General features: G+C 46.8%; 1 protein-coding gene across 7 annotated transcripts in view; it reads left to right on the forward strand.

Moving 5' to 3' along the window:
* RNF157 (ring finger protein 157) overlaps positions 1–24,245 on the forward strand; it is a 1,722,220-nt gene that overhangs the window by 1,068,354 nt on the left and 629,621 nt on the right. For all 7 annotated transcript variants that reach the window (XR_011305109.1, XM_069654703.1, XM_069654704.1 and 4 more), the window contains 2 exons: positions 11,826–11,931; positions 12,387–12,498. Coding sequence is in view for 6 of the 7 variants with exons in the window: in XM_069654703.1 (XP_069510804.1) it covers positions 11,826–11,931; positions 12,387–12,498 (218 nt within the window). In the remaining variant the exon portion in view is untranslated. The remainder of the gene's footprint in view (positions 1–11,825; positions 11,932–12,386; positions 12,499–24,245) is intronic.

Below are 24,245 nucleotides of genomic sequence, written 5' to 3' on the forward strand. Positions count from 1 at the left end.
GTCAGGTGTTCCAATAGTTATGGTCTGCGTAGTGTGAGCTTCCTATCTTTCACGTATTCCCGAAAGGGTGCCCATGTGCAAATGTTTTTCTATTGCTACAATCTCCCACACCATAATCCACCGATATTTGTCAGTTTTATAATGCACCGGAGCATTATATAATATGAGATTGAGTCCCTCCTGAGTTTTCCATAATCAAGCCCAAGTTATTCCTGCCTCCATAAGCAAGTAGGATATCTGGTCTGCTCTGGGTCCTGACATATGGGGTAGGTGTCCACATCGGGTACATCCCTCAGTACCAGGATCAATGGGCCCAAGGGAAGGGTATCGCCTGCAATATCTTATTTTTGACATTTCTTTCCAGCAGTTTTGTATTGTCAGGCAGATTCACCACTTATGGGCCATGTCCCCTCTTTGAACACAATTATGACGGCAGCGTTCAAAGCTTTCCTGGTAAATATTATGTAATCTCTGCAGACACATATACCAATGGTAGCATATTTTAAAGGCTCCTTTTTTATCAATGGGCACTGTGATGAATCCTACAGATCCCTCACTGAGACCCTGCCTAAAATATCCTTCCCGGTTGCCAGGGAAAGGCAGATGCTTCCTGATCCTGACTTTGGGGGTGGTGTACTGTGGGAGGCGAAAAGGGTCAGGGGAGTGAGGGATACTTGTGGGATGAGATCCGTTATTCAACCTCTTCTAAAGAGACATGCTACAAATGCCACAGTATGTAATGGCTTGTTGCATCATAATTCCATTTTTCCACAAGTGTACCATCTGAATGTGAACGAATTCAGCCATAAACCCTGTGGTGTTAAAAGTAATAAACATTCTGTTATTTCCCAAGAAATGCATACAGTTATAAATTCCCCTAGCTCCCAAAAGCATAATAAGAGGAAATTGTATGGTAATAGAAGTCTTAAGATCAAGGATCCATATTCCTCTTCTCAAACCTGCCCTGACAATGTTTTGTTTTAGAAAGTAGAAATCCACTTTGTAATAAAGAAGAAGCTAACAAAACACTCTTCATCATTAGGGACTTCAAGCCCCATAATTCTCTCAGTACTCGGACGAGGTAGAGGGATGCAGAGGAACAAAGATGCAGGAGTTGTCAGCTAATGTAACGCTCACCTGATTCCCGTAGAGGCGCCGGTCTTGACTGGGCGTATACCGTATCTTCAAAGGTGATTTGTAACACACGGCTGGCTCTTTGGGCTGGACCTCTGTGCACTGTATGTCTGGCTCGAAGGGTAAGATGTCTGCAGATAGAAAATGTGGGATTAATGAACTGGGTTATTGAATGTCTCTCTCTTCTTCCCTTTCTCTTCTCCTGTAGAACCCCAAAGGTTAACGCTCTCACCTTAGGTAAGTGAACGCCGTGCTCTCCATCTGCCTCGAGGCAGGGTGCTGTAACCAGTTTCTTCACTGGATAAGGGGAGTAGGCCTCTTGACTTCAGAGGACTGCTGTCCGTCGTTTACTGCACGAACGGTAAGTTTCGAGTAATTCTAATGTCTTTAAAGTCTTTAGTAATGATGTCTCTTGTTTTGCAGGGTTCCGGCGATGGCGGATGGCGGGCTGAAGTGAGTTGAAGATGGAGCCCGTGTGATGAATAGAAGCGCCTGGAAGCACGTAAGTAAGCGCTTGTTGCCTGCTTCACGATGCGCTCTAACTGTCTTTTTATTTTGCAGGTACAAGTTCGGGGCGGCTGCAGGGTGCCGGAATACCCACTGGGTTAGTGGAAAGGAGTAATGGCACGTGAGTATTAAAGTTCCCCAATGTCTTTAAACGCACCTTGTTTTGTCTTTCAGATGCGGGATGCAGCGCCGAAGGCCTCCGGAGCGTGCAAAGAGTTGGTAAGCTTTTGTCTTTCAGATGCCGGAATGCAGCGCGAGGCGTTGGTGACAGCCGATGGACCAGGTAAGTGAAGAGCTGTCACTGAAGACCGTAATGCTAACCTGTTCTTTCTTGTCTTTATAGGTGTTGCTGAAGACTGGATTCAGAATGGTAAGCCTTTTTCCTTAGGCCCAGGATCAGATGCAGAAGACACGATGAGCGTTCTGCTGCGGAGGATGCAGAATAACGCAAAGCAAGATTCATCCATCGGGTGTGGTTTAAATAGCCTCCTGTAGTGCTTAGGTGTCTCCTTCCACAGCCACGCCTAGGTAAGAAAAGAGTTCCTGCTTTCCAGAAGAGTTCCAGTGTTCTGAATCTAGGGCGTGGCTCCTGCCCCACCCAACAGGAAAAGTAGTTCCAAACAGAAGAGGATCAGAGACTCAACTGGCAGGCAAGTAAGCAGCATGGTCTGCTGCAGGTAAGTCCACCCAAGCATTATGAGCCCGGCGCTTCCAGCGCTGGGACTGGGCATATTTATGAGCCTGGTGCCACTGGCGCCAGGACTGGGTCCAAAAGGTCCCAATTGGGACTGGTTGGCACTCGGAACCTGGGTTATGGATCTGCTTCCAAGGGAGTTGGGAAAACCCTGACCTTTTGGAAGCAGAGATCATGACAGCTAATGAGTAAAAATGACCTACACCTGAGGACGACTGAGAGGCTTAAAAGGCCCTCTCAGGTGCAAGCAAGAGAGAAGCAGGACTGGAGAAGTATGTGGGCCGTGCATGCAGTGGAAGGAAGAAGTAGAAGAGCAAGACGACACCGGGACCAAGATGGGTCCTAAGAGGGTTTTTCTAAAACTCCAAACTGCAGAGGTCATGCAGCGGGAAGCATAGTGAAGAAATGCTTACCACAGGAAACTACGTTGTGCAGACGTTGCTACTATTCACTGCCGGTGGGGCCCAGAACTTTCCTGGGGCTTTCACTTTCACATTCACTCTGACATGGAGCTGCTGCTTTCACTGCCGCCGGCCCGGCCTTACTGCAGATGGGGCTGCCAGCACAGCAGAGGGAGCTGGCACTCGCCTTTTTTAACCGGAGATTCACTGCGCGGCAGCGGCTGCTTAGGTTCTCTTTTCCACTGCGGCACAACACAACTCTCTGCGAGGCGGCGACGAGCACATCGCAGCGGCTCTTCCTTCTCTTCGTTGCCATTAATGTGGCCCTGGCGGCAGTCACGCTCTCAGCCTCAATGGTGCCGGGCGCTGGAGAACCTCGGATGTCGGCAGCATCCTGGATGGTGGGTGCCTGGGCTGGAAAAGGGCACCAGGACCGTTGTGTCATTGTGTAGGCCTACAGGCCCAGATTGAGAGACAGAGACCACAGATTTTCCATGGTTAGACTCTGCAGCCGCTCTCCTGCACGTACCTGCAGGGGGTCCTTTTTATTAGCTTGTGCCATGACACAGTCATAGCCAATCTTAAAAGGGCAATACACTTGCGAAGGTCGCACATCACAAGTGTGGAACAGGATGTTGCACTATTCCCCACATGGACCTCGTTCCCGCTTTGTTTGAGATTTATTGTTGGGCTGGGAGGTGGCAGGGTGGGTCAGTGGCATGCTCCCATTCTCGTTGTTGTCCCTTAGAATGGAATGGAAGATTGGTTATCTTTGATCTTGACGCAATTAAGTCTGTGTAGTTGTTTGAGATGTGCTAACCGAAAGCACGTACACCTGCCCTGCTATGTAGTCTAGAGACCAAAGAGTCGCACCTGTCGCAAGAATGCCACGCTTGGGACCTCCCTAGATGCAATATGCACCAAGTGTACAGGTCCAGAGAGGATAAGCTCCATGGGCACCCTGCACACCTTTGAAACCTGTTTGGCATATACCATGGAGTTGGTGAATTTGGATGTGCAGCTGCCGCTTGATGCTCCGCTCGGTCCGACGTGGAGAAAGTGGCTGACGATTGGGTGGGGCGTGTGGAGGAGTGCCTCTCTAGGGGAATGCCCATGCAGAACAAGATTTTGAGGGGATTGGGTCCCCTGACGTATGCCATATCTATGACAGTAATCGCCACAGCTGAAATATAATCCAAAGGCAGGAAAGACGGTACAGAAAAAGGAACAAAGACATGTTTAGCCTTGGCCAGAGCCTTTCTGGGGGGGGTTCCACCGTGCCACGGGGTACCCCCACAAAGCCACCTCGAAAGGCGTTGAGGGAATCGGCGTCGACGTGGAGCGCGGCACCGACAGCTTCGGCGCATCGACACAGGCCTCGAGGGCGGAGCTCCGAGCGTGTCTCTCGACAGCCTGGGTGCCGTTGGCGTCAACGACTTCCTCAGAGGCGGAGCCTTGATTGAGTCCGTCGACGAGCTCGGCGGCGTCGATGTCTTCTTCGAAGACTTCACAGGTTCTCACGGTCTCGAGGGCGTCGAGGACCGGGACCTGGAACAGGCATGCCTAGACCGACCATCCTTGTCCGACCGGGACCTCGAAGGCGCCCGGTGGTCACGACGACTGCTCGAGCCCGAAGGCGGACGAGCAGTGTCTCTAGCACAGCCACGTCCGGCGTCCTCAGACGGCACGGACGGACCAGAGCCCTGCGATTGAAAAATCGCCAACGTCTCCTTTCGGAAGGAATCCCATTCCTCAGGAGTGGAATGCTTGTTGGGACAAGCAACCTGCCGACGGGCGGAGTCCTCGGACAAGGAAGGCAACCTGTGAGGGCGTTTCCTGGAGTGCCCCGAAGAGGCAGAGGAATGGCGGGACCGACTCCCAGACCGAGAACCACCAGACTCACGACGACGATGCAGAGAGTCGCCCCTCAAACCATCTGTCGAAAGACCAGTGGAATGCGACTTCCGGGGCCTGGTCACCTTACCGACCGACAGCTTCTTCTTACGCTCCCGCAAGGCCTTCGATGTGAGCGATTGGCAATCGACACAGACGTCCGTATCATGGTCCTCCCCGAGGCACCAGAGGCAAGCGTTGTGCGTGTCTGTCAGCGACACCTTCGCCCGCACACCCGACACTTCTTAAACCCGGACCGCGGGATGGAAGAAGCCGAAGACGACATACAATATTCAATGAAGAAACAGGTTTGAAGAACCGAAAGAACAGGATTCAGTGGAATCGAGGCGCGCCAAGATCTCCGAAGCGAACACGTTCGCGGAAAAAACAGTACTGAGGCTACGGGCATCATGCATCCCACTTCTAACATCCGGTGACATCGGCTCGACGGAGGCCCTCGAGGACGGCGTATCGACTGCATCGACGCAGACGCCGAAAGATTTTCCAAAGCAGCACAGCTGTGGTGATTACTGTCATAGATATGGAATATGTCGTCGGACCATCCAGTAATGTCGGCTCGACGGAGGCCCTCGAGGACGGCGTATCGACTGCATCGACGCAGGACGCAGACTCCGAAAGATTTTCCGAAGCAGCACAGCTGTGGTGATTACTGTTATAGATATGGAATACGTCATCGGACCATCCCATCGAAAGAACTTTACCAGGTAAGATAGTAAATTGTTCTTCTATTATGCTGCTTAGAAGCCCGCTACGGGTTTGTTCCACTTTCCGTCAGACAAGCCAAGAGCTGGGTCGTAACGAAACCTACATTTTGGAGGTAGGAGGGGCCAAGTGGTGATGGGAGGGGCCACTTCAGAAAATAGGCAGGGCAAACTTGCAGGATCCGCCCCCACTGTTCTGCCCTCCCACCCACCAGGGTCTGGTGTGGGGACCAACTATCAAATAGTACATTTTAAAGTGCAATATGCAGAGAGGCGATGGATGTCTTTCTTGAAAGTAGCAGCTTGAAAGTTTTACTGCGTTTGTTCAAGTACGCTTTTCTGCACAAACACAGTAAAACTTTAACACCACCAGTTTCGGGAAAGGCTTCCCTCACCTCTCTGGCTAACAAAATGCAATTGAGCAAATCAAGTGGTGCACCAAGTCTAAAATGTAGGCGTGGGCTATCCCTTCAAATGTTGGGAGAGGCGCTAACTTCAGAGACGGTCGGGGAGTGGCAAACTTACCTGTGTAGGGGCATATAACTTCTTTATGCATTGTAATGAGCCTGTTCTGGTGTAGTTTCAATCTTACTAGCAGTTAACGCTCTCCTTCAAGTCTGAAAACGCCCACTTCAGGACTGCTGTGAGAATGAGTTGTCGCCTGGCATATTAAGTACTAACCCCACATCACGATTTCAACTGCCTTAAAATGTATGCATATGAATGCAGGTGCCAACAATGAGATGCTTTGCGTAACTAAGTTTCCACAAAGCACTTGAAGGATCAGACCTCCGGTTCACTGCATTTCATAACATATCCCCAAACCCATTGAAGAAGATAATCACTCAAGACTCGGGTGCTTCTGACTTGCAACCGCCTGTCAGCACCGCTACTCCTGATGCACGTCACACTGCTTTTAAATTATATACAAAGGTTACATTATATTGCAAAACCATATCTTCTAATAAAAACAGTTTGCATCTGAGGAGGCAAGTTCAAGTAGTCTGTTCTGCATCCTGTGCCAAGAAAGTTGTTTATTCGTGTTAGAAGTGCTGTATTCAGAACAGTGGTGGAAGTGGAAAAAAAGAACTAGTGGTACTCTGCATCTGAAAAGGAGGGAGTCTGATGGTGGGAGATGGGGCAGGGTAGGACTGTGCCGAATGGGTTTTGACCTTTGGTTGCCATCTACGATGTCTCATGTTGCTTTTTGGCTCGACTAGACATTTGCCTGGAATAATCAACAAGCACTGGCAAAGCCGACAGTTTGGGCTTTTGTGCAAGTATGGGATAGGCACTGATATAATGGTATTACCTTGCGATAAGATGGCAAGACTTGAAAGATTGAGTGATTACCTAGGCATATGATTGCATTAACTGGCACACGCCTTTCTAATACCTCAACCCAAAACTGTTGGCTTTGGGATTGCCTGTTTTAAAAAGGAGCACAGTGAAGGTAACAGATCTACATCCAGTGGCTGAGGGCACACTTGGTTGAGGCTTTTTTTTAATACACCAGAAGCCATTTACAACTCAACTGTAACTAAGCCATTAACTCGCAGCAGACTTCTTAGAAATAACCTCGGAAGGCTAATGGTTGATGTTTATGATATGATATTTTATTTGTATCGTGCTCGTACGCAAGTGTTTCAGAGCGTGACAAGGCAAGGGAGGGGAACAGGGGAGAACCAAACAGCGATCTTACTGGGCCAAGTGACATTGAGATTGTGCAAGTGCATGGGAAAGGGGAAAAGTGCATGGAAGGGGGCGAGTGGAAAGTGCAGAGCAGAGGATAAACAGATAAATAATAATAAATATAAATTAAATATATAATGGAGCAATAAACAGGGGTAGTGCAGCCAGCAAGTGGCAAGTGCTGTGTTTATGGCACCAGAACTGGGTAAGTCTGATAAGTGCATAAAAAGAAGAAAATGGGGGGTTGGGGACTGTATGGGTACAGATACAGTCCCCAGTGCAAGGGGTGGCCGGGAGGCAGTGCAGAATGGTGGCAGGGTGAGCAGGTAACTGGGCCAATGGGACGGAGCGTGGCCAGATGCAAAGTGCCGAGAGAGAGCAGATCAGCAAGGGAGAGGGGGAGCAAAGGCAGATGCAAAGAAGGTCTTGAGGTGCTTCCGGAACCGGAGAGTTTTAGAGTGGCAGGGAGGCTGTTCCAGAGGGAGGCCCCGGCCGAAGACAGATCTACCCCAGGCTTGTTTATTTGAGAGACGACTGACCCTGAGGGAGTTAGAGGTACAGGAGCGAAGAGCTCGAGAGGGGAGGTATTTGGGAAGGTATAGCTGCAGATATTTTGGACCCAGGCCCCAGAAAGCCTTGTGGACAATGCAGAGGATTTTAAATGTAATCATTGCATCCACTGAGAGCCAATGGAGAAATTCCAGATCTGGAGAGATACGATCCCAGGGCTTGAGGCCAAGGACAAGTCTCACAGTCCTGTTCTGGCGAAGTTGCAGAGGGCGAAGAGTAGAGGCAGGTAGATTTAGAAAGAGGCTGTTTCAATAGTCCAACCTAGAGGGAACCAGAGCATGGGAGACAGTAAGCTTGATAAAGCTGGTTCAAAGAGATCCCATGCAGATGTGTTTTGGGAGGGTCAGGTAGTGGGTGTGATTGGTCATAGGAATTAGCATGGCCATGGGCAGTTAGTGGACTCCCTTAAATAGAAAAACACCCTCAATCTGTGCGTCCCTCCTCACAAGTGCTCTCCCTCCTAATTGTACTCCAGTTCAGTAGTTTCGGCTTACAGCCAAAATTAAAAATAGACTGAAGTAAAACTAAGGTAGAAGTGAACCTCTCTGGTCCGTTGCCCCTCTGGTGAACTCTCCTCTGATCCTTGGTTCCCTTGCGAGTTGGACCTTTTGTCCATCCCTCCTTTGGTCTTTGGCAAGTCGGTGGCAAAAACAAGAAGTAAAACGCTTTACTTTTCTGTCAATCACACAAACAAGTACTGTAGCTACCTGAAGCACATAACCACGGCTCAACACAGCTGACAAAATAACTAAAACGTTCACCGTACAGAGCAATATCTTTTAAGATCTGCACACATCAATGTTGCAACAAAGCAATCTTGTGATGATCCCTCTGCTACTGCATTAGCCCCCTACACTATTTCTTGCAGATCCTGAAGCTCCTAGAAAGTGTGCCAACTGCAGATGGTGTGCAATGAAAGACTCAATATCATAGCATAACAGGGGATAGCAGAGTGTGTGGCAGTACTCTGGACGGCCCAAGCAACTTCAGTGGCTGGGAGCCACAGGGGAGAAAATGGAATGTTGGTTCAACTACAGTTACTCCATGATACTACAATCTCTGGTGCACTGATTGGCTGCCGAGACTGTCTACCTGTCAAATCAAGTGATATGAGACTGAGGGAGGACCAGTGCAGCAATAATGTAATTATATGTGACAGTATTGGATCCACTGATAGAGGAGCACCAGGGTACACCAATTTATCCTTACCCTTATTAAAACTACCCTATTGTAATGGTATAAACGCAATCACGTATAAGCACTCCAATTTTTGCAGTTGAATTCAGATTACATTACATTATTTGGCCAGGATCAAATGCTTATGCTAAACATCAAAGCAGGTATTTTAACGCAATCTACAATTACACTGTCCTATAGCGTTTACTTGCAAAATACACACATTTCAAAGTAAAACATCATGACAACATGTAAATCCTTATACCATTGCAGCATGTTGAGCCGAAATAATATCAGTGTAACGTTTTATTTTCCACATCCTAAATCTAAAACTATAAGATGCAAAATATCTATTTACCCACTTTATTTTCAGCGCGTAGGTTTGGAGATTCGTCACAAACCTCCATCGTGTTGTGTGTGGCTTTAAGAAAATTCAACTAAGGACATCAAAGCAAACTTTACTTTTTAGCATATCAAGCTATTGGACATTATGGCTATGAATAAATATTTCAAAGGGTGCTTTGTGTTGCTCGCTTTAACAGTCACAGATTTGCAAGGTGACTGGTGGTCTTCAAGTTGGAAATTCACCATTGTGCATAAGAATATCTATGCTGCTGATGGCAAAAGAAACGTGTTGTCGAGTTCATTGCAGAACCAGGGTTGCAGCCTGTGTGTCTCGGGGGGGGGGGGGGGGGGAGGGGGGGTTGTGAGGGGAGGGTTTGGGGGGGTTGATGAGGTGTTGACTCAGGGAAACGGGCAGTGCTCGGACACAAGCGCAGCACTAATACTTCTGGATCTGTCAGCAGCATTTGACAAAGTCATCGATGACATTCTCATCAGGCGATTGAAAGAAATCTGAATCACCGACCTAGCCTTTTGCTGGATTAAATCTTTCCTAACAGATAGAACAGAAACCGTCTGGATCAAACCCTTCAAATCCACCCCAAGGGACTACCACAGGGATCCTCCCTATCTCTGCTGCTCTTCAACAAATACCTGGCTCCACTAATCAAGCTCATTAAAAGACATAGCCTCACATGCTACAGCTATGCTGATGACACAGATCATCTACAAAGTACAAAACACATCCGTGGAAAACACAAATCTACAAGAATACATCCAAGAACTCTACGGCTGGATGAACACAAACAACCTCAACTCAACCCTGGCAAAACAGAAATAATGGTGATATCCAAAAACAGCCACTACATCCCATGCCCAACAGAACCAGGAACAGCACTGACAACATCAACAACAGTAAAGAACCTCTGAGTCCTGATGGACAACAAACTGAGTTGCAAGTAGATGCTATAATCAAGTAATGCTTCTTCCTCCTGCGCACAGTAAAAATGATCCTACCGTTCCTCTCCTTCACCCACAAAACACTCACCATCATTGCACTCCTCATGTCCAGAGTCCTAGGAATGCCAGAACGCCTACTAAAGAGACTTGAGCGTATCCAAAACGCAGCGGCCAGACTCCTGCTCAAACTACCATTAGCCCAGCACTGAAAATACTACACTGGCTACTGATAAAACAGCAAATATTTAAGGTTCAAAACAATGAGCATAACGCACAGAGCAATCCATGGCCGAGGAGTATAGTTCCTAAAGAAGAAAAAACCATCCAGCAAGACAACTCAGCTCAAGGTACGACATTCGTCTAGAACCAAAACCATACAATAAAAGAACATTCGGAGAAGCATCTTTGTCACACCTGGCTTCAAAAACATGGAATTCTCTACCAAAAAACACAAGCAATACAAGAGATCTGGAGTTCAGAAAATGACTAAAAACCTGGCTCTTCACCCCAGAATCAGAAGGGAACGAGTAGGAATCATAAATCATAAATTCTGGCAAAAACCGGAAGCCCAGGGAGGGGCTGACCATCCATTGCCTAACCATCCCCAACTTGTGGGCATAGGGAGGACATTTTGGACCTCTCATGCGCACACACTGCCAAGCTAACAGAGGAATTTCACAGTAGGCAGAGACCCCCCCCCCCCCTATACAAGTTAAGGTAGCGACCCATAACCTTCCTAACCTAACTATTTCTAACCCTAGGGTGGGGTTGAGAGGGACACACCTCCACAACCCATGTCCACATACCGGTAGACTTCTACAGAAGATAATTACCACACTGCAACGTACCTACCGACTAGGATGCCGAACAATATCAAAGCACACCGACTGATCATAGATGCACACCACAGAAACCAAAGCAAAGAGGTAAAAAAAATCCCTGCTAACCCAACACTAAAACCAAATTTTTCCGAAAACTTTTCTCCTATAGAAACTTAGACCACCACATCTATGCCCAGCAAACTGCACGTACTTCACCACACTGCAACAACATACACACACATAACCATGCACAACAGCACATGGGAATCGCTCAGACTTGCAAATCGCACCTAAGCTCAGCGAACGGTGCAAACCGAACTGAAGCTACCAACATAACATCATTTCTCACTTTCCTATTCCCACTTCACCCTACTAACCGCTCCCACAACCTCCCTGTTTCACACCGTCCTTTTTCAGATTCATCAGGGCGCCAGGGGACCACTCCGGTGGTGATAGAGCACGGTGAAAGTAACCTTTAACATTAACCTCATCCAAGCCATTGTAGATTTGCCTCTGAAGAAACAAAATGCACCCAGGACCATGTTCCTGATCCTTTTAACTGTTACAGGCTCAGCACGGAAGTCCCACCCCCCAGCTCACATTTCAGGGGGGAGAGGGGCGGGTTCCCGATTTGCTCAATCACGTTGCCGCCTGACCAAGAGTATGGAGGGACATAAGAGTAATTCTGGGACTTGTACTGTTTTGTATAGGTCCCATTCTTTCTCTATTCTTCCCTTCTTTCAAATGCTTTTTTTTTCTCCATGGCCCTCCTTCTGGTCATTTTTTTCCTGTTTGCGTTTATGCTCATCCTGTCTTATGTTTGCTCCTGTATTTCCTTATGCATCTTCTTGCACTCAAACCCCCTTGCTTTGCCCCTTTATTTTTACCTAACACCTTCTGCTTGTTCTTGCAGGTCTATTTCCCAGAACTCCTCAGTGCTACACGAAGAGGAAGATGAAAAGACCTGCAGTGAGCTAGAGATGCGGATATCTAGGAGAAAGTCGCCCCGGCCCGGTGAGGTAATTGCTTTGCATGGCGGAGTGCAATTTCCTCTTTACAGTTTTTATACTCGCCTATAATTACTGAGGGATGACAAGTGTTTTCTGAATTCTGAGTAATATTATGGAAACGGTAGAAAAAACATCTGTGATATATTCCCTTATTTTTAGAGAGCAATTACAGTTTGTCCCGGGCCCAGAGATGTTCTGTGTGGATGATTGCCATGGCAATAGACAGGGTTTCAGCTTTTTTGTTATACCGTTTACACTTGTGCCATTGTTATGAAACAACCTGCATTCTTAATAGTTTGCCGTAGTCATTTTAAGTTCACAAACCTTCCCTTCCCATTGTCTCCAATCAGAAATGCCTCCAGTGGCTATATGCAAAATCATATGTAGTCTTTCTTTTGACATCAGGGTCTACACTTCATTGCCCTGGGTTGTATTTATTCCAGTATTTCTGTTTGTCCCTCCAGGAGTGCGGTATTACACCAGAGAGTGAAAACTTCACGCTGTCATCATCTGGAGCAATCGGACAGTCTTCGTGCACAGGGACTCCACTTTCCTCTACCATTACCTCCCCGGAAGGTCAGGCAATCTAGAGCTCTCAATTGGACTTTTCTGTGTACTAAGCTGCAGGTGGCTGAGTTGGGACATGCTTTATACCAAATGTTAAATATGCTGGCATACTGCTTTAAAAGAAAAGGTACACTGGTTTTGTAGCTCAACCACGCCCAGTACCGCTCTGCTGTGCCCCCCCCTTGCCAGTCTTACTTCATGCCACCTGCATTTTCTAGGTTTTGAGTGTTCACATCCTTTTCTTTTTTTATATCTATACTGTCTGCCCACTTCTGTCACCAATGCTGAAAGGTGTCAGGCTTCATGCACAGAACCCCCTACGCACCTTCTTATTCTGAGTTGACTGGGCAGCAGTTCTCTTTCTAGTGGCTAGGATTGTCCTATTTTTCACCCAGGTGTGCTTTTTGGGACAAAGCTTTGCTAACAAAACCTGGGGCCCCTGCATTTACACACCTCCAACTGCCCGGTTTCGCACAAAAGGTAAGGATCATCTGTTCTAGGACGCTGAATACTCTGTGAACCCTGGATTGCTTTGTTTACCTATGGACTTGTGCCGAGCAACCCATTGTTCCGAGTGAGGAGGTGAACGTCTGGGCGAGTCCTCAATCCCTTCTGCACCTTTCAGTAAAACCTTTTGCTTTCTTCACTAATGTCTCAATGCTTCAGTTACACCATCCTTTGTTAGCTTGGTTTAATGGTCTCCTGCCACTGGCCTGGCCATTCAGGCTTTTCTTGTTAGTTGCCCTCAAGCCCTTTACTTTGGTTCTTCTTGCTTGCTATCTCTATCCTTCCTTTACATTTATGCCCACACTGCTTGGAAATCACATACCCCCATTTCCTGTCGACCAAATGGAAATACTCCATTCTTTTGTGCTACAAATCTCTGACTTCAGCACCAGGTCACTGACAGCTGGTAGTTCTCTTTCCTATGCTTGTATCTCCCAGTATTGACTTGAGTAAAAAATGCTGGGGCATTAAATGGCCACATCCAATGCACAGACTCTCCCTTTTGCATAGACCCTGCAATTTGTGTGCTACCAGCTCCTTCCACAACTTCTTCTCCAAATGGCCATAGCTGGAGCAACTGGAGACATCAGTGTCTTTGTTCCACAAATGGGATTTTTGGTATGTCCCACTGACATCAATGTCCTTGTGGCTTGAGATTACAGCGCTGTGGTTCTTGAGAATATGCCTGGTTAAGACGCTGGCATGTTCTGTCTGTAGTGCCTGTGGCCCAATCACTCACAGCCCCCTTGCATTTTTGCAGTCCCTGCAGTAAAGATATGGTGGTACGATTAAGTTTTGCAATGTTAAGACACCCTGGCCAGGTGACTTGTTTCAAGCTGTTCACTATACTGAGGAAGGCTTCTAGAGTCCTTCATTATGCTTTCTTGGGGGCGTGCCACCGAAGTGCGCCCTAAGGTGCTACACAGACCAAGTAATACCACCGGTCCCTCCTGGACTAATACAGAGAGATATCCTGATGAGCCATTGCTGCTTTCGTCTGGATTAAATCACGTTTTTTCACAAACCATAGTGGAATGTAAGCCCTTCCCTTTTGGGTCAGTTGGCGTAAACCACATTCAACCACTTTCCGCATTTGTATACGTAGGGGTCTGATCCTCCAGCTGCAGTGGCTCAGGCTCCTAGTCCTTATTGCTTGAAGTCAAAGGCCCTATAGAGCACCTTCAGTGCCTGTTGACCTATTTAGGGATTCAGGTAATGCACACTTAATGCTCCTGACCCACTGCAGCTGGAGGATCAGATGATGTCTTCTTTTCTGAGAGCAGAACTAAAGGCTGGTGCCCTTCTTTGAATAGAACCTTACCCCTATGTATTCAAATGATGAAAGTGGTCGAACGTTGGTACGCCAACTGACCCACGTTGCATGAGGTGTTAACCTTAGTGAATGTGAAAGGCAGCAGTGGTAGGGAAAGCTAGGTTACCACCAGGCCTAGTTGTCAACAAAAGAAAGAATAGTCTGCTATGGTCTCCCCTAGGAGTAATCTTTCCATGAACTTCCTACGTTTTTACTTTGCAGATGACTGGAGGCCGCCCTGACTGCCACGGAACAGTGCAGTCCATACCGAAAACAGGTGCTGGGCCTAATAAGGCCGTTTTGCTAGTTTGAATAACTGGGACTGAATCTTATGGAAGTTTTCACCACCACATATGCATAGGTCATGAGAGTTGAAGAGCAGTAGAATTGCAGTTCATGATTTTGACTTAGTAGAACATAACGTATTTTAGTGCTTTAGATTTTGAATCTAGGTGTAGTTTTAAATCTGTGAACTGGTCGTTCTCAAGTGTACTGTGCACTCTGCTAAAATGTGGATTTTAGATGTGACTTTAGACCACCTTATCGAGCATCTCTGCAATGCTCCATTTCTGTCCTATGATGTCTGCATGACTGATGCAGCCCCCTGTAACATGAGGTGTAACTCTGCCAGTCTGTATCTATACCTGCACCTATTTTATACTATGATGTCTGCATGCCTGATGTAGCCCGTAACAGGAGGTGAGGCATGTCAGTGTTGGCTGTCACCTATCACCATTACGATGTAATCCTATTGCGTGTTCTTGTACCTAAGAATTGTAACAAGCACTTACTGTAACCAGTGCCTTGATGCCTCAGGGATTATTGCGCTGAAATAAATTCACATAAATAAATTAATTTCGGAAGTACCTTGTGGAATATCTTTTCTAATGGTAAGAACACATGTTTTCTGTCGAGTAAAGATATCATATTTCTGAACTGTTTGACTATATAATTTGTCATTGTGACTTGAATAATTATCTAATTAATTTTTGGTAAGGTGTGGCGTAACTGGTCAGATCCTTTTCATTAATGACTCCAGCAAGGCACGCTGACTATGCTTTTGGGATCTGGCCCCTCAGCCCTTTTTAATATAATATCATGGAACCCATGCCTATTCAGCTAACCCCTTCCCAATCCTGCTATGCCTCCTCCAAAACTCTACACTCGTTGTTTGCTAATAGTTCCTCCAGAACAGTTTTCATTGTCCTCATACATGATGGTATCAGTGGGTCTGTGTCATTTTGGTACAATTTTCAGGCCACCTCCAAAATATACAAGAACATATTTTTCTGAAAATTCTTCTGGTGCTTAGGATGTAGAGGACTGTTAGTGCAATCATCAAAGCTAATGTTGAAACAATATTTGCAACCAAAAGTGGAGCCAAACCTCTCTAAAAAAGATTGCTATGGTAGAGCAATCCATTTTACTTCAAAATGGCGTAGGAATGGTAAGGAAAGGCTAGTTAGCTACCATAAGAAACTGCCCTATACGGGCATACTGAAAAAATATTCACTTTATAAAAGCCATATGTATAAACTTTATCAGGTGTCATAAATGGCTAAAGAAATACTAGGAGTCTTAGTGATGGTTTCAGGGTTTTCATAAAAATGTCAATGGACCCTATGGCCGTCCGTCTCCTGTCTAGAAAAGTATATCCTCCCTACCCCAGATGTCCCTAATCCCCAACTTAGTAGATATTGATTATTGGCCCAAACTGTCCAAGTTTTAATTTCAGCTGGAGGCGAAGCCCTAAAGGCAGGATGCCTGCTCTATGAATTCCCACAAGGGCTTCCCAGACTCTCTACACTATCCACGGATTAGTAATGCTAAAGAGTTGCGGGTACATGTCTATCAAACACTCTGCCCTTAATCTGTTTTCTTTCGCTCACACCCGTGTGTTCTTTTCCCTATTTGATGATCTTGCTACTCTCCTTCTTCCACTGCATCCGTGTCTTCCCATCCTACTTTTGTCTCTTTCTGCCCTTCTGATGCCTTTATCTCCTACTAAGCTTTGCCTCCTTCCTTTGATGTTAATACTCCTTCCACACTTTTAATTCCTCTTACACAATACTACTCACTCCTTGAACACTACTTCACACTCCCTCCACACTACTCCAATTACTCCACCATCTCTCTATTTAAACACCCTCCTTTCACTCTCAGAATCACTTCACGTTAACTCCCTACAGCCTACACGCCCTCTCCTAAACACACCTGCCACTCGTTTACAAATACTCAAAACACAGTACAACTTGCACTCACTAACCAATACCTCACCTGTTCTAAATGCTTCAATGGATTGCCTTTCTCCCTCAGATTCCTCATCAGGTAGATATCCATTCCAGCATCAGCTGCTTGGAAAACCTTCCAACAGGGGGGCGTAGTGCACCTCGACTCTGCTGTCGATCTGTCTTGCCTCGGTCGTCGGCTGTGGACGTGACATCACTCATACATATACTGCATCACTACGCTTCTGTACCTCTGTTCTTTTTTTCCACACGCTGAGCATGCTGCTCGAAGAACACTGCAAATCATAGCTTTTTTTTCATTCAAAGTTTTCATTGCTATGTTTCAAGGCGAGTTCGAGCCATGTCTGCACCCATAGTATCCGGGTTCAAATGCTGCAGGTCCAAAATGTCCATTACGACCTGCACGACATGTGCGTGTGGTGTCTCGGTGCAAGGCACAACACCGAAAGCTGTAGTTTGTGCAGAAAAATGAACCCGAAATCCCTTGTGGAACGGGCCGGGAAACTCTCGGCCGGCCAACTTCCTTCAAAATCTCTGGCGCAGTCCACCGTTCGATCGCCCGAAGCTGAGATGGAGCGGCTGACTCCTGAGAAGGAAGAGGGACACAGAAAAAAGACCAAGAAGCAGTCACATTCCTGTAGTCACTCATCCTCTTGCTCCTCCCACAAGAAGAAACGGTGCCCCCGGCACAGGTCCAATTCTTCGAATGACCCCGGTAATTCATCAGCAGGGCTGACATCCAGCGATGAGTGGGAGGCTTTCAAGAAACATATGTTGGATATGTTCCATAAGGCAGCTACGGGCACAGGTGAGCCCTCGATGCAGCAGGCACCAGTGACGTGAGATGACCCCAACCCCAAAGTGACAACCATTATGACCCTAGCATCGTCGGTGGAGCGTCGGGCTTGGTGCTGAGCAAGGCCGGGCCGCCTTTGGCGCTGATCCTTGCGAGTGCACCTCCGGTACCAATACCTTCCAATGCGCCGCCGGCGCTGAGGCCTCTTTAGGCACTGATTGTAAAACAGTTGACGTTGTCGACCACCATCGAGCCGTCTTTTGCGCCTAAGTCAAGGACCACGTTTTTGATATTGCCTGCGCCGCTGATGATGACCAAAGTGGTTTGGATCCTGCATATTGAGGTGATGGAGGGGGAGATTTCGTCGTCGACCAAACGGATCTGGTCACACTGAGGGGATTTGTGACGCCAGCGGGCTGGGCACATCCTCAAATGTGGAAACGGAACACGCCCATCCTTACGGCCATGCTAACACCAAATATCAGTCTTTAGTAGTCAGGGCGGTGGATCCCCTGGGATGGAATGCTCCAGCCAAGCCTTTGTCAAGCTATGACCTGACTGATATCCTTGAAGGAGGACCTTCTACAAAAAGGGCCATGCCCTTAAATGCAGCTATCGCTGACCCTATCCCCACCTTGTGGCAGAGGCCTTGCGCCACACCCCCAGTTCACTTCAACTTCACCAAGAAGTACAAGCCGGCAAGTAGAGACCCACCATATATCTCCACCCACTACACACCTGAGGACTTAGTGCTGCAGGCGGACACAGTATCTGCCACATCAATTCTCCCGACCGATGGGGAGGGGGGAAAAGTTGGCGCTTTTGCTAAAAAAATCTTTGTCCTGCAGTATAGCCCTGAAGGCGGTAAACACCTCTTGTGGCTTCACCAAGTACTCTTTTGGTCTGTGGACGGCTATTGGTGAAGCTGCCCAGTATATTCCTGAAGGGGAGATGCGTGAGGGCTTCCAAAGGCTGGTAGATGACGGCAAGGTGGTGGCCGGGCCACCTTTGCAGACGGGTCTGGACATCGCAGTCTGCAACGGCAGAACCATGGGGTCAGCCAGTGTTGAGGAGGCAGGCATACCTGCACACATCTGGGTTCTCACCCAATGTTGAGAATAAGCTCCTGGACATTGCTTTAGACGACTAGAAACTCTTCTGCCCCAAGGCCGACGACTCTTGGGAGAAATTCATGGAGACCAAGCTATCTGCCTAGTCGCTAGTCCTAGCAGTCCAACAGCTGGCCAAACCTGCCTTTAGCTTTCCCTCAGTGAGTAGAGGCTACAGTTGCTCTGTCCCTTTGGGCTGGAAGGTTCAGCTCCTGCAACCCCGAGCACGGCAGAGGCGTTTTTCGTACTCCGGAAGGGGCAGGGGAGCCTTTAGAGGCCAGGAGACGTCGGCAGCATCTCCACCCTTGAACCCGCATTGATTTCTCTCCCCACGATTCATCTGTTGGAGGACAGCTAATCAAGCACTTGGCCCGATGGCGGGAGATTAGCTCCGACGCCGGGGCTCTGCAGCTCGTGCAGTGTGGTTACTGTCTGCCTTTCTTACAAAGGCCACCGGACAGGCCGCCGCCACCACCTCAACTACTGGAAACAAGAGCTCCAGAAAGAACTGCAAGCCCTGCTTTTGAAGGGTGCCGTGTATAGGTACCTCCTGAGTAGAGTGGATCGGGCTGGTATTTCCTGATACCCAAGAAGTGGGAGGTGTAAGGCAAAGGGGGGTGTTGGCGCCTTGGACCTGCCCTCCGCAGCAGTCAGCTGTGCTCGCTGACATGAGGAAACACCTCCTAAATTACTTTTAAATTGGCCGCATTGCATGCGTAGTGGCGAAGCCCAGTATAAGACCAAGGTCTGTGTTGGCGCCAGAGGGGGGGTCATCCTGAGCAGACCAGACAGCGGATCTGACAGTGGGACCGAGCGAGTGAGTGCATGGACGACCAGGTCAAGGTAAAAGACGGTAAAGGGTGCTGTGCTGGGTCATTGGATTGTCCATAGCATGTTTAAAACGGTGTGCAGTTCCTCGAACGGCTTTGGGACCTTTGGAGAGCTCTCATGTGCAGATCATTTTAGGGTGGAGGCAGCTGTTCATCTAAAGATTCGTTAGTGCATGAAAAGGCTGACCCCTTATTGTTTTTATACCAATGATAACAAGCACCAGCTACGAGTAGCGTTGGAATATCCAAATGCTTAAATGAGTTGGAATCCTTAACAAATAGTCATGGGTCAACTAAAGACAAAGTTAATCATGTCAATACTGATGCCGGTACCAGGTAACATCTGTACAGCGGAGAAATATCCATCCCCTCTAACACTGATACTTTTGTCACTCCTGAGGAGATTGCCCCCTTTGTTTAATCGGGCATTTTGACACAGGGGGAGGAGGGGGATTATGGTATATAACAGAAATAAAGCGGAATAGCGACTAGAGGAGCGGGGAGGGGGAGACCCACTATGGATGCACCCTAAGCGGCCGAGCGACGCCCGCTCTCTGCACTGCCATTTTGTTTCTTTTGTCCTACAATTTCAAAATTTGTATGGACTTAAGGTCTTATGGTTTTATGGATTTATAGTTACATATTATTTTTAGACAGTACTTTGAAATCTCCAGTTCTGATGCTTGTGAATCTGCTTAGATTTGCATGCTGTGCATATAGTCGGACTTCTAGTGGTAATGGCTGAGTATTGTATCTTGTCTTTTGAGGATCGAAAGGGGGACGTCGACATGGACGTGCTTGTAACACTGTCCCTAACGTGACGTTGTACTGGGGAGACACCCGGCCGGCCCATAGAGTGAGGGTTTGCTCCAGAGTACTTTAAGACAAGATAGCTGCACCTTGAGATGGATGGGGGTGCAGGTTTTCTTACTCCAACATCAATCAATAAGGACAACTCAATGGTTTGGTAAAGGGGAGTCCGTTTAATGACAAGTACAACAAACTGGGAAACATGGAAATCAACAGTGATGCAATAGTCCGTCTCGCTTCAACTCCCTTGAACCTCATACAAAACTTAACTTTTATACTCAAAACGCATCATAATTTGACGCGTAACACTCAAAGGTTAACATGCCATTCTCTTGATTAGGAAAAGGTAACTTTAATGTAGGTACTAGATCTGTATATGGTAACGGAGTGAGGGGATTGGGTAAACACTGTCAGGTGGGCATCTAAGCCCTTCCTTCAAAAATGACTGCTGTAGATGTACGACGTCTCATTGGTTCTACTAACTATAGGACCCTAGATTAATTGGTCCATTGTGATTGGGTTGGCATCAACCCCATGCATAAATCTCCACTTTGCTTATCAGCACACAGAACGTTCAACCAGGTGCATCTCTTTATGGGCTGTGTGTCAATTACTCCACTGTGGTTGGCCTCGAAACTGCATATTCTTGTCTCGAAAAAGTTCTGATATCTCTGGGTGGGTGCCAAGCGTAGGTGTGAATCGGTGCTCTTCTAGCTCGGGTGGTCATGTGCTACCACACCATGGATTTGCCTTGTTTCTTTCAATTTATGTATTTAATGTTCGTTTCACCCACCACCTGCCTTTGCCTTCTTATGTCGATTCTTCATAGGCCGGATATTCTGTTCTTAGCTTCAATTAAAAGTAGCTTCTGTTCATAGCTTCTATTGATGTGACCTTGGCTTCCCTGGCACAAGCTGCCTCTGCCGTGTTTCGATTCAGCTTTCTTTCCTCTTGTCTGCTAGAATATGAATCTTCTTACATTTGGCCTATAGTAACCTGGGCCAGTTCTGCTTTACAGTGCAAAGTGTACTAGCATTTATACTATGTGCTTCATTTTGAGATAGATTGTGTACAATGGCGCTTGCCGCACTGTTTTCTTAGCTTTTTTGTGGTTACAAGCATATGTACAGGCGTTAGCTGGTTGAATATCTTCATCCTGCTTACAACTTTAAACTTCTTTGTATTCTAACATCGCTTTCTTATTATAGGTTCACAACATCATTATTCATGGCATTTTGTCTTTTCGTGTCGTCCTTTGGTTGTCATTTCTTGAATGGGTGCGTTAGTCCAGTCCTTCGTGACGTCACCATGCGTCTTCCATTAAAGACCTTTTGGTTTCTTCCTCTACAGTACTTAAGCAGTCTTCATTTCATCTCATTTGCTGGTAGGGTTTTCTCAATGGCCCATGGTTGTCTGGTTATTGGTACTTCAATAGGTCTCGTTCTTCTGATGGGCACTGGGCAGAGCCCTACTGCGGCTCTCTGCTGGTTTATTTGCTCTTCGTATGTCGCATATCTCGGTGTGAATGTTCCTGGTACTTCAAAATGGGCGACTGGAGTGTAGGCTCTATTTGGGACCTCCTTTACACTCCCCCCTTCTGGGCGATTCATCGACCACTTCCACTTCCTCTTTTGGATTCATCTTACTTGGTTCTTCTGTATTAATCATTACTTCATCTTCTGGGTTTGTACATGCGGGTTTGAAGAAGTGTCTTTTTGGAAACCATATTTGTATCATTCCTTTCAGGTTTCCTGCTGTCCTTACATGTTCGTCTTTGTTCCATGTCATCAGCTGACATTGTCCATTTGGGCTGCAGTAAATCAATTGTCCTTCATAATTTCTGCATTTTCTGGGATAAAGAAACTTTGTACCTTCCGGTGCGTGCTTGCTAGCCTTCACAAAGTCTCTTATCTTCATCCCTATGGCTTTCTTCGCACTTCTTAAAGTTTCATTTTCCTCATCGTGAGAAGGTATAAATGTGCAACATGATTCTCCTATTTTTGCACAAACTCCTCCATCCATAGCTGTGATCATGTCAAGTACGTATCTGTTATGGAGAGTCATCAGTCGGATGCCTCTTAACTCTTCCTTGATTGCATTGAATCCTTTTATGGTCGTGTTGGTCTGCAGCAACTCCCACCTGGTTATCTGCAACCAGTTAGTATTTACTCCAACTTGGATTCGTGGCATGAAAATCGTTGTGAACACTGATGAGGTGAGGCTGAACAGCCTGTGTTCATATGGGATTGCATTAAAGGCTTCTTCTGATTTTGCAGAGAAGTAATTCTCTCTCTTCATTCAGGTTATTAGTTCCACAGATCTCTTTTTCCTCCCGTGAGCATCTGCTTTTGGAAAACTGTCAATATTCAGGTCACTTTTAGGGATCACTAGTGATGGAACGTGGACGTTCACTATTGTGCATATGCCGCCCCAGTTTTTTGGCAGTCTGATGTAAGCTTTGGATCCACATGCCCAATAATGATCCATTATCGCTGCCGTCCCATGAGTCATTCCCGGAGCCTCAGAAATGTGTCCGCAGATTCTCCCTCATTTTTCTTGTGCCATTGTTCCTGAAGCACAATTTTGGGCTTTCTATGGGCACTATCTGCAAGGGTCCTCCTCTGTCTTCGATCCATGGCAGTAATTTTGTAAATTTGGGCCAGAGAGGTTTGCACAGCCTTTGTATGTTTTCAATTGCTTCCTTGCAGGCTCCTAGGACCATCCATGCTCTGCAGATCACTACTTCTTTCTCCCATCCGTCTGGTGAAAGCACTGTTCCCCAAATCTGTATTTGGCCTCTGTTTTTCCCAATTCTAGCCTCCTCTGGAGTTTTTCCTTGGATATTTAATCTCGGGTTTAATTCCCATCTTATTCCTGCTCCTTTAACTCCAGGCTTCTCATACCTGATCACATGATTCCTAGTATGAGCTCTGTTTCTTGTCTTGATGTCTTGGACATAATCATCTTCATCGGGATAAGCTGTTGCAGTTGCCCATATTAATGAGGCATCACTTCCCATGAACTGGCCTCTGGTATTGCACATTGCTATGTGTGAGAGACAGTGTGCTGTTGGGACATCAATTTCTACAGCACGAAGATCTTGGATTTCCCCATGCTATACAGTAGGAGTGCGCAAACAAAGCATTCCCCTTCGGAATTCCGTCTTTCAACTTACTTCATGTGCTGGTACCAAATGTTACCTAGGTGTGCTGTGCTATACAGGTAATCGTTCAGTTCATTGTCGTCTTCATGCATACTTCTCTTGATTTTTAAGGTTTTCATATAGTTTGCTATTGCTACATCTCTGAATGCATCTGTATTGCACGTTCTTGCTGGAGGGTTCTCGGGTATCCTGGTCATTGGTGCAGGCTTCTTCATCTTTGCCATTTGAGTGGACAGGACCCTGACAGCTCTTTCCTGGTCCTCATGTATCTTTTCTCTGCTGCGTGCAAATGCCCATGCCAACCAGCCTGATACTGGTCCTGTATATGGCTGTATTGTGGAACTACTACTTGTCCCTTGTGTTGGAACATATATGCTGGGTAATGCAGTCTCTATGGTTTTATTTTTAAGTTCCTCATGCAGTTTCCTCACTCTGGCTATGTGCGGGAATAGTAGGTCTGCTAACATTTGTGTCCTTGCGGAGAGATTTTCTGAGGCCTCTTCTGTTTCCTTAAGGGTTTCTGATATGACTGCTCTGTTTTCTTAAGGGTTTAAGATATGACTGCTTCTGTTGGGCTTTCTCTTAATTCTTCTGTGAAGGTTTTTATGGCAGACAGTCATCTTCTCTGCTGTTTTTGTTTGTGGTCTGCAGTCATTGACACTAGGCCTGGTTCGTGTGCATTCAGTGTGTGTGTGTGTGCGTGTAGTTGTCAGTGTTTTTTCTTCATTCATTTCATGCCGGCCATGTCTCCGGCTTTCCTGCTCATTCGTTCTCATAAGTGTATATCACTATTAATCACGTTCATTTCAAGTTCATTTACTGTACCATCAGATTTTCTAGGGACTGGAATGACTATATAAGGTCTGGGTGTTTTTGTGGGTTTCATGAGTCTATCAGGTGGGTGCACTGAAATTTGGACGCTTCATGCACCAATAAATAATGCAGTTCTGATAGTGACAGTACAATAATGATAAATACAA

Source organism: Ambystoma mexicanum, chromosome 3q (assembly GCF_040938575.1).
Source record: "Ambystoma mexicanum isolate Mex_15411 chromosome 3q, UKY_AmexF1_1, whole genome shotgun sequence".
Taxonomy (NCBI): Eukaryota; Metazoa; Chordata; class Amphibia; order Caudata; family Ambystomatidae; genus Ambystoma; species Ambystoma mexicanum.